General features: G+C 44.6%; 1 protein-coding gene across 2 annotated transcripts in view; it reads right to left on the bottom strand.

Moving 5' to 3' along the window:
• NTM (neurotrimin) overlaps nt 1–13,775 on the bottom strand; it is a 405,852-nt gene extending 392,077 nt beyond the window's left edge. For both annotated transcript variants that reach the window (XM_004438483.3, XM_014793752.2), the window contains exon 1: nt 13,374–13,775. In XM_004438483.3, coding sequence (XP_004438540.1) covers nt 13,374–13,540 — 167 coding nt within the window. In that variant the 5' untranslated portion in view covers nt 13,541–13,775. The remainder of the gene's footprint in view (nt 1–13,373) is intronic.
• Between the last annotated feature and the right edge of the window lie 374 nt (nt 13,776–14,149).

Here is a 14,149-nt window from a genome sequence, read left to right as displayed (position 1 = left end):
TTCAGAGATGTAAAGAGTCAAGCAAATGAAAATCAAACATTTGAGGCTTCAGTTTGAAAAGGCCATGGTTTCCACTTTCAAACACACGCAGAAATCACCAAAAGGCCTGCCAAGAAATTTTAATAAATGCTGAGGTTTGGATTTAAAAAATATATCCGTGTATTTCTATGCAGTTGAAATCAGAAAATATGAATTATAATATTGTGTTGCGTGAGACAGGGCAACGCTAGCCCATCTCAGGAGCCTATCACAGTGGAAGTGCATTTTTCCTTCATGCAATCATCCAAGGAACGTGGTTTCAGGTCAGCTGGCGGGGCGGGGGCGGAAGCCCTGCTCTGTGCAGCCATTCAATGACGCCGCTGATGGAGCATCTGCCAAATAGGACACAGGTTTCCAAGCTAATTCTGGACATCAGCATCCAGATGGCGTAGGAGAACCAGCATGAAGTAGTTCACGTGGGAGCTTTTTATGGGCCAATCCACACACAGCTTTCCCTCCCAGTCCTTTCAGTGAACTGCCACACAGCCACACCTGAATTCCAAAGAAGCGGAGAAACGCAATCCAGCTCTGTGCCCGGAGAGGGGAATGAACAGCTTACATATTTTTGAACAGCTAACAATCTCCCTCAAATGTAAAGAACTGAACAGAGCAGTACAGATCATGCCCCACCTTCTCATTTCAGACACAGGGAAACTGGGGCCTGTGCATGCTAATTTTCTTAGCTGTATTCCATGGTGATGTGACAGAGGCAGGACTAAAACTCAGGTCACCTTAACCCTAGACCACTACTCACATTCCCAAAACAATGAAACTTGCCGAGACTTTTCAAAATCATCCCACCACAAAGATATCCATGTAGCTTCAGAATTTGCACCCATGTCAGCCACGACCCCAGCGCCCCCCTTACTGTTCTGTGTAGGTCTCCACAGTGCTCCCAGGATCATGAGATTCAAAGCAGTGCTATTTGCCCCTGCTCAGTCCTTCCCCAGCCGTACAAAGCTAACACCTACTTAGTGCCAGGCACTGCTCTAAATACTTCATAGTTCACTCCTGGCTCAGCCGTCCTATTATTAGTTCCCTTAAATGATGACAAAACTGAGGCCCAGTGAGGTTAATCAATGTGCCAAAGGTCACACACCTGGGAGGTGGCAGAACCAGGATTTGAACCCCAGGAGGGGTCTGGCTCCAGACCCTGCGCTGAATCATTACGCTCTAGAGCCTTAAGGTAAAATTCTCTCAATAAATAAAGTTTAAAATAAAATAATGGACATTGAATACTGTGTTAAATTTCAGGCTCACAGCCTGATTTCTGCCTAACTGTCACTTTCTTCCTTTCCCCCCAAGTTTGTAGGCCTTAAGCTAGAAACTAACCCTTATTTTCAAGTGTTTATTAGATTTTCTATAAAACCTCTTGTGAAAGTGGAAATTTAAATATCCTTTAGATTCTGTACGCGTAGATTTTATGAAGTGTGGCCCTGCCCTGATGATTCCCTCCTCAAGGCCCCATTCCACTCACTGTCCTAGAAGACACAGCAATGCGAGATCACACACACTGGCAGAGCTCTGCGCAAGGGGACCCAGACCCACGCCAAGGCAGAGGCACACCTTAGCCTCCTCTTTCTGAGAAAAGTAAATAATTTTCACTATTAACAGCTCACAATTATTCATAATAAACTTTTCCTTCACTCGACAAACATTCCTTAATACATCCCATGTTCCAGGCAGTAATTTAGCCACTATAAATGAGAACAATAAAGTCAGTGGCCTTGCAGATCTCACATTTTAGTGGAAGAGGCAATAAATAAGTAATAGATCAATAATTAACATAATTTTCTAAGTGTTAATGGCTATGAAGAAAATTAAAGCTAGGTAGGGGGATGGAGTGATGTGGGGGCTGGGGGTACGGCTATTTCAAAAATCATGGTCTGGAAAGTCTTCCTTGAGGATGGAATATTTGAGCAGACACATGAATGCCATGAAGGATCCCACCAGGCAACATGGTAGTGGGTCTTGGCAGAGGAAAGAGCACTTCCTCAGGCAAGAATGGACTGAGTGGGTTTAAGGAACAACAGAAAAGTTCAGTGAGCTGCATCCTCTGAGTGGGTCAGGAATGATAAAGAGAGATATCTAAGGGGTAGGCTGGCACCAGGTAATAAAAAGTCTTTTACACCACTGAAGTATTCTCATCTCATTCTAAATATAACTGGAAGCCACTGTAGGGTTTTGAGCAGAGAGTGATGTTATTTGATTTACGCTCTTAAATGATAAAACGGGCTAGTAGGTGGAGAATGGACTCTGACAGAGCAGAATTAGAAGCAGGAAGACCAGATGAGATGCTACTGAACAGTCCAGGAGAGAGCCGATGCCAGCTTTGACTAGAGACATAGTGTTCAAGATGGTGAAAAGCAGTCTGACAGGATATATCTTAAAAGTAAAGACAAATAGGATTTATTGATGGATTAGATGTAGCATAACAGAGAAAGAAAAAAATCTATTAGGTTTTTGACCTGAGCAGCTGGATGCATGAATGGTGGTGCCCGTTCCTAAGAGTGGGACAAACTGAGAAGAGATCAAGTTGGCGATGGATGGTGATGGGTTAAATGGGGCTGGTATCGAGAGCGCTGGTTGGGAGGCATCAAATTTGAAATGTCCAAGTCATAAAGTGGATCTGCAGCTTCACCTTAGGATGTAGAGTGAGAGAGACTGGTCAGGACAGATAGTAAGGGAGGGGCTGTGGGGAATGTGGCATGTGCCCCAATGTAACTGGGGATTTTGAGAAAGACGGGAAAAAAAATGTCCAGAAGCCACAATGAGTAGCAAGGAGAACATCTTTCAGGCCTTGTGGTAAGCAAGATATAAGAGAAAAACTGTCACTGTTGAGATGACTCTAGGAGTGGAAATAACCCAGAAAACAGCCAAGTTTCAGCTTAAGCAAAAAAAACAAAAAAACAAGATGGGAACATTCAGAGAAGAGGCTGGGAACAGAGGCATTTTGCTGGTGACAGATCAAAAAGACCAGAGAGTAGAAATGTTCAGAGGATTAGGGAGAGATTTGCAATCAGGTCAGATTATTGGATGTACAAGACCATACAGTAATAAGAATCTAAACAATGACACATGGCCTGAGGGGGTCTTTGACTTCTGAGGTGGCTAAGATAACTGAGAAGTAAAATACAATAGAGTTTGTCCTGATGGTCTCTTAGGAAAAAGAGGGTAATCAATTCTAATTATATTCCTACTCCCCATTGGCCTCCTAGACATTTGTAATGGAGAGGTTGGGAGGTCGTGACTGGGAAAGGAACAGTCGTAGGAGCATTCAGAGCTCTGATGCTCCCTCTGTGGACTGCAGTGGCTTGTGTCACGGCGGGTGATGAAGTGATCTAACCATGCCTTTCAGTGGTCCTTTATATGTGATGATTATTTAAGAAAACTCTTTATAATACCGAAGTGTATTCAGTTTTCTGGGGCTGTTATAGCAGAGCATTACAAATTGTATGGCTTAAAATAACAGAAAGGTATTGTCTCACAGGTCGGGAGGCCAGAAGTCTGAAATCAAGGTGTTGACAGGGCATGCTCCCTATGAAACCTGTAGGAAAGAATCCTTCCTTGCCTTTTCCTAGCTTCTGGTGAGTCACTGGTGATCTTTGGCATTCCTTGGCTTGCAGCTGTATAACTCCAGTGTCTGTCTTCATTATCACACGGCCTTCTCTCTGTGTGTCTACTACGTCTTCTCTCTGTGTGTCTACTACGTCTCCACATGGGGGTCATCTTCATATAAGGACACCAGTTATATTGGATTAGGGGCCCACCCTACTCCAGGATGAACTCTTCTTAATTAAGTAATTACATCTGCAATAACCCTATTTCCAAATAAAGTTACATTTTCAGGTACTGGATGCTAGGACTTCAACATATATCTATTTTTTCTTTTTTGGGGAGTGGAGGGGGGGTGGCACAATTCAACCCACAACACCAAAGTATTGCTCTTTCCAGTTTTCATGTATAACAACTACACCAAACTAAAAATAATTTGCATATATTTCCTTTCTTACTTTCTTCTTCATAGGTTCTAACCAGTTAGAATTGTGTTGGATTGAGCTTTCCTGACAAGTAAATTTGTCCAAAGATGATTATTCCGAGTGCAAGAGCACTTTCCCAGTCATCCACTACATTATAGCCTGTTTGAAAGCCAGAGAAGATCAAGGAATTATTTTCACACAAACCTATCTTCCTTTTCCTCCGTGGGGCCAGTAAAGCTTTATCTGAAGGTTGATTTCAGTTTTGTCATTTTCCATCAGTCTACTGGTTGATGCTGTTTCATTAAAAATTCTATTATTTTAAAGGTCCACCAGCAAGATTATAAGATTAATTCATATGTTCATTTTATAAAACAAATCTTACCCCTAAAAGCTTTCTAAGCCAAACATCTCACACTGACAAGACAGCAAGTTGGCCAAATATGCCCAGATAAACCCAAATTAACTCAACCACGTGAATCAATGAAATTTGGGAAAGACAGATCATGAAAGATTGAGATTACTGTATATAATGTAAACTAATTTCAGCCCCATGGCATTGGGTTGAAGTGAAAAGGATTGTTTCTGTGGTTCCATAGTGGATTCTGAGATCAGTTTCTAAGGCCAGACACACTGGTCTTCCCCCAGACTTGCACAGAAGAAAAGTTACCAAATGCAAAGACATTTCTTTTTCTATTTTGACGATCACTGTGCCAGTTCTGAGCTTGCCTCTCAATGAATTAATAGGAGCTGTGAATGAAGGGAAAAATACCATCAAAGAACATTAAAGCTGGATGGGCTTACACCCCAGCAATGGCAGCCCTGGCCCTGTTTTGCCAGCTGACTCCAGTGGAGTTATCATGGAAAAATAAGTCTTCCAAGGATAAAAGGTCTACAAATCCTAAATCTATATATGAATGCCTGACCCCACTATTTGTTTCAGATAACCTGGCTCCACAGAACCTTCCGTGTGGTTTTTTCTGGTAGAAAATTCATCTTCAGAGCAATGAACTGTCATAACTTGCTATGCAACAATCTTGTTTTGAAAAATAAAGAAATGTCTTTCTTCTCACTCCCTCTCTGAAATAAAATAGCTCAAGAAATTATTTGAACTAAAGAAGATTCCTAGGATCTAAACAGATGTAGGAGAAACACACAGAAAAGTACAATTACAAGTGGGTAGAGATGCGTTCCTCTCTTCAGAGATCTTTCAGAAGCAGAGACAGTGTATCTATGAGAGTGTAGCTTCATGGGTGTTCAAGCTACAATAGTTTATGATGAAAATTGCTAAATGTGTGAATATTATATATACATATACGTGCATATACATATATGTGTGTGTGTATATATATACCTATGGAAAGAAAGAGAATTATAATTATACATCAAGCTTTGTGTGCATTATTTCATTTTAACCCAAAACAACCTTTTGAGGTAGGTAATAAGTGTCCTGTTTATAAAGAGGGATTAAAAAATTTTGCTGAAGATCACACAGAGAAAGTTCTGGAGGCGCTGGGTTAGCAGAATCCCGTCTCTAGCTCCACTTCTTTCCAGCACGCCTCTCCTGCTGGAGTATGAGTTAGTGAGCTCTTGTTTGGTGGAGATCTTTGTCTCCATTAATCGCATTCCCATTAAACATTCCTATCGCTTCCTCCTGTCTCTTGTCTCACACATGCAATTTGCATTTCATCCTAAACACAACCAATTCTCGACTTCCTAAAACAGTATTTTTTGACCATCAATATGATGTTAATGGTATTATTTATTATCAGTAATCTATTACACAGAGTGGAAACCCATTAACCTGTTCCCAAGGAAGCAAAATGACCTCAAATAATACAAGGATAATGTTATATTTTACCCATCAGTGGAGACTTTGAACCTAAGAGAATAAATATGTTATTAATATTAATTAAAATTTTTTTCAAAATTCCCCAGGAGAGACGTCAATGGTCCTATTTCTAGTACAACAAGGAAGGAAAATTATAGGTCAAAGTCTCACCTATTCTGCCTCCTATTGCCAGGGCATCCAGATACACCAGCTTGTGGAATCCTCAGAGAATTGTGTTTCCACCTAGATTTGTTCAATATCCCAATCCAGAGAAATACATGGCAATGTGAGAAATTATTAAGTCTCTGTGTAAGAGTCCAAGATTGGTGATATCTGAAACAAAACATTGGTGGAAGAACCTGGAATAAAAACGGCTGAACAAACTATGGAGATTCTAGGATTCTCTGACGAGAAGGGACCTCTAGAGGTCAGCTGGGTCTTTCTCTGTGTCTCCATGCCATAGACTACATAAAACATTAAACACTCTCATACCCCATCCCTAAAATACTTCCAGAAAGGAGATTCTTGTGCTCCAGAACAAGGAGGAACAACCAAATTCACTTAGTTTCCGGGAAGAGAAGAACTTGGCAATGAAGAAAAGAAGGGATAGAATGAGAAAAGCCCTATGGCACAAAAAGACAACTAGCTATAAGTCAGACCAGGTGGGTTCCAGGTCCCAGGCTCACCCACCGTCTGACTATGTAATCTGGGAAAAGGCCTCACTTTGCCTGTTAGTGCTTTGGTTTCCTGCTCTGTAAAACTGGAATAATAATTGTATCCACCTCATGAAGCAGCTCTGAGGATTAAATAAAGCTCTGCTAGTAGAGTGCTTAGCACCTGATGCATAGTAAACAGAGTCGTCCCATACAGAATGAGAGGTAGAGCATAAGGGCTAAGAACATAGGCTTTAGTACTAGACAAAGCCAGCAGATAGGACAGAGCATGGTGAGAAACATTAGCTAATTGCATCAGAAGCCCTCACAGTCAGCATGGTGCTTCTGCACTTAGTAGGAAAAGGTGGCCTTCTTTCAGGCACAGGTAGCCCTAAGCTAGGGCTCCCCACCGGCTGAGGAAGTCTGGGCTGGATGTCAGTTCCTTCTCACCCTTTCAGGAAGGCATCCTTGGGAGAGACTGATTATGGCTAGCTTCATTATCTGTAAAACCAGGTGTTTGAACTTCCTGGTCTCTGTAATCCTTTCAAACTCAAAAGAAAAGAGAAAAATGTCTGCAAAGCACCTACACTTGTAGGTGAGCAGTATTGGAGAACTCGCTGTCCCTCTGCACCCTTCTCTAGGTTCTTGTGACAACTGGCATACTCCTTCTCCTTCTGCCCCACGGGTGGTTGGGTTTTTAGCTTTCCCATTTTACTTTTTGGCTCCTCAATAGGCTGAGAGTGCTTCCAGAAGCCTCCCTCTGCAGCCCCATCTGTCCATGCTCTTTTGAGCCACGGTCCACCGGCTGGATGCCTGGCAAGCCCCAGCAGCGAGCACACAGTGGTCAATCCTGGAAGGGGGCAGGGCAGTCGGAGCAGTGCATGCTTCCTGAGTGGCATTGCTATTCTGAACGAGTTAACTCATAAACAACAGATCGATAGTTACACCAGGAGACAACCAGAGCCAGCAGACTCCAAACAGAGAGAAAGAAGGATGGACAGAGAGGTGCTGTTCTGTGCCCCTCCTTATCCTGAAAATGCTAGCCTTCCTAAGGTCCACCTGGGGTTGAGTACATTATCAGAGAGTAGCATTTCTTCAAAGGCTTAAGGCCTGGGTAGGGAAGTGACCTGGCAGAGAGAAGGCATGTGTCATGGGTGCCTCTATGAAATAATAGATCACTGACACAGCCCATCTGTGTCTTGGGCAGAAAGACACTAGCTCAATTACTTACGTGTATTCGTAATCTCCTCAAGAGCAGCCTCACACACAAGAACAACCTCACACAGCTGCACGACCCAGACAGAAATGACAGTGGGCCAGTAACATGTCCAGGGTAAAGACTACACAAGACAACTCCGGATAAAGGACAGAGAAGGGCGAGGAGAAGGAGGTAGCGATCTCAGACATCCGTTCTTTCACTCATTCATGCTACAACTATTTGCTGAGCACCTTCTCTAGGCCAGACCCTGGCTACACAGTGCAGAACAAGACAGAGAAGGTACCTCTCATCAGGAAATTCCAGTTCACTTGGGGAAGACAGATCATAAACACATAATCAAATAAATGAATGGGGAAACTTCAGATACAGATGATGGCTCTGAATTTAAAATCCAGGACGATATGCCTGTGTAAGACTGGTGGGAGCGGCAGGGGATTATTTTTATTTGGATGTCAGGAAAGGCTTCAGTGAGGGGGTTCCGTCTGAGCTGAGGCCAAAATGAGAGTCAGCCGTCTGCAGGAAGATCTGGAGTAGGGGTAGTCCCAACAGGGGGACTCACCAGTGGAAAGGCTCTGTAGCTGGAAGAAGCTTTCTGTGTTCATGAAACAGAAAGAATGCCAGGATGTCTACAACAGAGTAAGCGGAGAGAAGGGTGGGAGCACGGTCGCTCAGACTTTATTAGCAAAACCATGGGCCAAGTCACCTGTCAGGTATTGGGATGCAGGCCTGAAGAAGGCATGGTTCTGCCCTCCCGAGGCCAGGGAGTAGCTGGAGAGACTACCAGAGAATCCATCTGCTGATAAAGCGAAATGCTAAGAGCATTTTATGGTACGAATAAAGAGCCACAGCTTCCTACATCCAGAAGGGGACTCCATGGGTTTTCTCAAGTATCAAAACCACATTATTCTCTGCTATTCCACGGAACTGTTACATCAAAATGCCACTTCAATCTTGTACATTTCTCAGGCCTTTTATTTTTAACTCATCCCCCAAAAAACCATTGTGCAGTGGCAAAGCCTATAGTCTAGATAGATGACAGAAGGTATAATTCAGCCTCTAATACTCACCAGATGATCCCAAGGAAATAATTCACTTTACTAGTTGTTGCCTTATTTGGGGAATCTATGAGAACATGAAATGCATTCATCAACATTGCCAAGCCCCACGCTGACGCTTAGTGAAGGTCTCTAACTAACGACACCTACACAGCTGGACATCTCCGGTGGACTGCTCCTCACCACTTCCTCAGCTTTCCCATCAGAGGAGTTGGGTCCCACCGCACTGGGAGAGGGGGCGCTCAGTATCAAGTATTCCCCAGTATGAAGAGAGGGCGCTCTCTACATACTGGGGAAATCCTACTAGAGATTATATTTGTGGATTTTCTTTTTGTCTTCTTTAGTGAAAGAGATGACAAGAGAATCATCTTAAAGTTATTGAAGTTAGAATGTTTCTAAACGATGAGTCCAGTTTGCTCTTGTATGAACAAACTTGGGAGAAAACAGATATTCATGGATTCTTTATGTGGATATTCATCACCGTTTGTGAATGGGCAGACTCTCCCTCGGCTGTTGACTACTTCCTTGTCCAAGTCCGGCCTTTTCAGTTGGGTCCAAGGCCCTGGAGTGAGAAGTCCACACCTCATACCATTTCACACCCCAACACCCAGCTCAGTTCCCTTCATGTAAGAACCACTCGATAAATCTTTGTTGGTTGACTACAGTTGCATTTTAAACTAAAATGACAGAGAAATGTGGTAAAGAGATAAATTGAACATAGGCTGGGGGATATTTTGGTTTTTTTTTCATTCATTTCATCAGTTCAGTAAACATTTGGGAGCACACAGTGCTCACGGCATTACAAGGCATGATCCCTGTTTTCCAAGAGCTTACTGCTCCCCAGTCCACATGGAGAAAGAAGACAGTGTTAAACAAGGTTACAAGACAGGGCTAAGCCAAAATGAGTGGAAGAGATACTACGTACCAGCAAGGAATTAGGAGAACACAGAATTCAGAGGGAAAGATTGGTGTGTGAAGTCAAGGAGCAAAGTCCCGAGTCAGCATCCCAGCTCTGTCACATGCTACTTGTGTGATTTTAGTTAAATTTCCCTCTCTGGGCCTCAGCTTTCTCATTTATGCAATGGGGACAATTAAGTCTATTTCAGAATTGTTGTGATGATTAAAAGTTACTACATATACAAAATTTTTAACACAGTAACTGACCAGTAATTGATAGTACTATTCATCTTATTAATATTATTATTACTAGGTCCTCATAATCTGGCTTCAAAACTTCCTAGCTGTGCAATCTTAATCAAATGATGCAAACTCTCCATGCCTCAGTTTCCTCATCCGTAAAATGGGGATAATAGTGGCACCTACTTCATAGTGTTTTTATTAGGGTTAAATGTTAATGTTATGATGTTGGATGATGAATGAGATATTATATAAAACACTTAGAACACTCCCTAACACATAGTGAGCGCTCAATAAACCTTGGTTAATATTATTATTACTGCACATTCTGTTTTATGTAACCTCACCCTTTTTAAAAAATATGCATACAGACTATCAGCAGGAGGGCAGAAAGAGTAGGACATTGCAAATTGTTTGCAATTCTTTTCAGGCTGTCAATGCCGTGTTAGGTGAAAGGTTTCCCAACACTTCCACAAGGATCTTTGGTACTAACTGAATGAAATAAAACATTTAAAAAAGTTTCCACACATTAGAATCTGCTGCTGAAAAAGTGTTCATTCTTCGGGGACTGGAAAAGACCCTCAAAAATGAAACTGGTGAGAACAAAGCAGAATAAAATGAAATTAGAGCAAAAAGTCCTCTGCTGGTTGAGAAGAAAACTACAAGCATCATCCTCATCATCACCGACGGTGATGTGGACAGGGTGGCTCTCCAGGGTAGGGCAGAGGCGCTCAGGGCCTCTCTAGCTATGGTTCTATGTAGCTTGCTCACATGCTGAACAAAAAAAGAATGAAGAAAAGAAGGAAGGAAGAAAGGAGGGAGGGAGTGACTGAGGGAAGGGAGAAAACGCAAAGAAGAGACCCACATACACACAATAAAAAGCAAAAGTAAAATAACCCCAATCCCTGAACCCCCGGGTTGTTGCAACCCGGCGTCAGGTGATGTGCAAACTTAGAAACTTGTATGCAAACAAAATACATTCTGAAATTCATACTTGCTTCTCTGCACACAGAATTATAAAATGCAGAGCCAGTGTTTGACAGTTCAAGGGTTTCCACTCCACAAAAGTCTACCCCAACATGCATTAGAGCCTGTGAAGAATGAAGGTCATCCTGAAGAGGCATGAGCATCCTCTGTGCAGACTGTCTGATACACCTGCTGCCCAATTCACATCCTAAATCAGGCCCACAGCCAACAGGTCAAGCAGATCCTAGCTCCTCTAATCCCTGCTCTGGAGGGCTCCATCCACTGGGAGGGTTTTCCTCCTGCGTGTCAGGAAGACATTCAGCCCCAAGGACTGGCAAGAATGTCAGGAGATGTTCCAGGAGGACCTTTTTATGACACGGCTGGGTTGGGTCTAGGGAGGAGGTCCCATCATATCCCATGTCCTCCATCTACACCCACACAAGACCAGTGAGTCTAGAGCATACGTGAAAATGCAAACAAACATTAGTGACCAAAAGAGACAAGGAGAGCGACCCTACAGTGAGAAAGAGGTATGAAAGGAAGGACAAAGAAAGAGAAGCCAGCCAGTACATGATAATGTGACTTTAAAGGAAATCTGCTCCTAGGCCCATCCCCTGGCTGAGCATCTGCTAAATTCAGCCACTCTCTAGAGACTCCTGGTTCTCATGGGCCTGGGGGGCTGCCTTCTAGAGACCATATCCTGGCCGGTTCAACCCCCATCATTGTTCCTATCATATGGGAGCTACTTCTGTTTATCTTTGCTATTTCTTTATCTCCAAATCTCTACAAAGCTGACTACCTTCTACCCTCTTTTTAAAAATACCACCCCATTTGTTTCTAAAATGTTCTCCATGTGAGAATGTCTAGTTTATCTCCTGGAGGCTACTCCTTGTAGTCAAAAGTTAGGGACAAAGGGGGCATCCAGAGAACCCTAAGTGCCATCCACTATATTGCTTTAGAAGGTCATTTTTGTTTTTCTCTTTAATAGTCTGAAATCATGGCATATCTGGAGCTCCCATGAAACCCCTTTATAAAGCAGATACACAGTTATTTCAGATGGGGAGGCAGTTAGATGTTTAACCTTTGTTCAAAGTGGTCCCTAAAGGGCTCAGTGGAAGAGATGCGTTTCCTGAACCAATGAGTAACTAGTAGTTCTCCATGGCCACGGAGGTTAGCTCCCCAAAGACAAAGGAGCACGCAATGCTTGCAGGCCTTGCAAGGGGCCTTAAATCACACACTTCCTTTGGCAATGTCCTGACAAGTCAGCTATGTGTTGCCAGTGCCTCCTGCTCAACATTTTCTATCCCGTGGGTATCACCTTAAGTGTACGATCCACAAACAACCCGATCTTAGAAGAACAGTCACCAGGGGGCAAAACAGTGGACACCAGCACCAAGGCTATCCTTCCAAGAATCTTTACGTGCAAAGGATGGGAAGATTGCCATGTTGCCTTGTGGTTAACTCAACAGCCCAGTTTGGAAAACTTTATTTAAGAGGGCATATTAAAGAGAGACAGGGAAATCATTCTTCACATGAACCTTCTTAACTTCCAGCTCATGCCGACTCTCTTATAAAATTCCAGAGAGTCAGATTTCCCATTACAATCACTAATTTCTGTGTTGCTCTCCTGTGAGTGGTTCAGTTTGTAGACACTGGATATTGAGTTAGCATTTCAGTAGGCAGGGCAATCAGGGAGACTGCCTACCTTACACAAAACATAGCCAAGATTATTCTTCTCCTCCTCTGGTTCTTGTAAGCCTTAACCCCAGAAGCTAATCAGGACCCAACTCAACCCTGAAACCTAGTTTCTCTTCAGTAGATGAGTTTCGCACATACTGCTTTGGTGGACAGCACCAAGAGAGCACAGCAAATCAGAGTAAATTATACCTTCCGTGGACAAATCAGACTCGTGTCCATGACTTCAATCTCAGAAAGTCACGTTCAGACAGAAGAAAGCATGTCCCTCTGCCCACTAGCTCATGGCAGGAAGGCACCCAGGAAAGCCCAGGCACAGTCAGGCCCAGGACAAAACAGCAGCCTTGACAGAGGAGGGGAGCTGGTTGGCAATTCCTCATGGCATGGGCAGAGTGAGGGCATTCACAGGAAGCCAGACCCATCCTTTGGGACTCATTAACTTCAGAGAAGACTGCTCACGCTGAGCCCAAGCCAGGCCCCCAGTCACCATGGCCACCAGGTCCCGGCAAAGACAATGCCCAGGCCACTGTCATCAAACTCAGCGACTTCCTGGCCCAGCCACCCCTCCTGCTTACCAAGTCCTGAGCCAAGGAGGCCAGTTTTAGGGAAACGGCTCATCTCCAGAACCTCTGAGCGTTTCCCTATGACCACCATACTCTCGGGTCCCAGCGAGTCATGAATTGTGCAACCCAGCGTCCTCCCCGCCAGCCGCTCCGGTATGGGCACCTGCACCCCTGCCCCTCTCCTCTCACACCCCCAGACAAATCATTGTCAGTTCACACAAGAATGGCAGCTCCCTACCTGAGGGTGGCGCTCTCCCCCTGCCGGACCGTCACGTTGTCCATAGCTTTGGGGAAGGTGGCATCTCCGCTGCGCACGGGCACTCCTGTGGGTACAAGGAACAGCAGCCTGAGAGACACGACCACGAGGCACTTCCAGGGCAGGAACAGGTACCCACAGACCCCCATCCTCGACAGCCACAACTTCCCAGGACTCCGGCAGCGGCTCGGCACACGCCCCCCGGGCGAGCACAGGAAGTGGGTGGGGCGAGAGAGCGAGCACAGGGACGGCGCGGTGAACTAGCCGCGACCGAGAGGCGCGGGGAGGAGAAAAGCGCGCAGACGCCTCCAAGTCTAGTATTCCTCCCCCAAATCCAGCCTCAGAGCTCCAGCCTCGGAGAACCAGTTTCCACGGAGGACATCCGAAGGGGGCTTTCTCGGTGCTGCTTCGGCCGGGAAAGGTGGCCGAGAAAGGGGAAGCGCAAGGCAGGTGCAAAGGTGTGGGCACGCCTCAGGAGACCCTTCTTCCCGTTAACAGTTCAGACATGGCACTTCGGAGTGGAGTAAGCACTTTGGTACCAGAAGGAGACAGGGGGTCGGTTAGATCCGGCTACCCAGAGGTGGTCTGCAATTCCTCTGTTCGAACAAGGGGAAATCCAACACTTTCTCCGTAAGTTTCGGAGGAAGGATTGCCAGCAGAGAACAATCTGTAACAATAGCGGAGACGGAAAGTAGAGCACGCAGGAGGCGGCAGGGGGTGTGCGAGGAGGAGACGGCTGCGCCGGGATTCGTGCGAGG

The sequence above is a fragment of the Ceratotherium simum genome, chromosome 7 (genome assembly GCF_057802395.1).
Source record: "Ceratotherium simum simum isolate JZ-2026a chromosome 7, ASM5780239v1, whole genome shotgun sequence".
In the NCBI taxonomy this organism is placed as follows: Eukaryota; Metazoa; Chordata; class Mammalia; order Perissodactyla; family Rhinocerotidae; genus Ceratotherium; species Ceratotherium simum.
The sequence above is the reverse complement of the archived record's forward strand: the minus strand, read 5'-3'. Positions and strand labels throughout refer to the sequence as shown.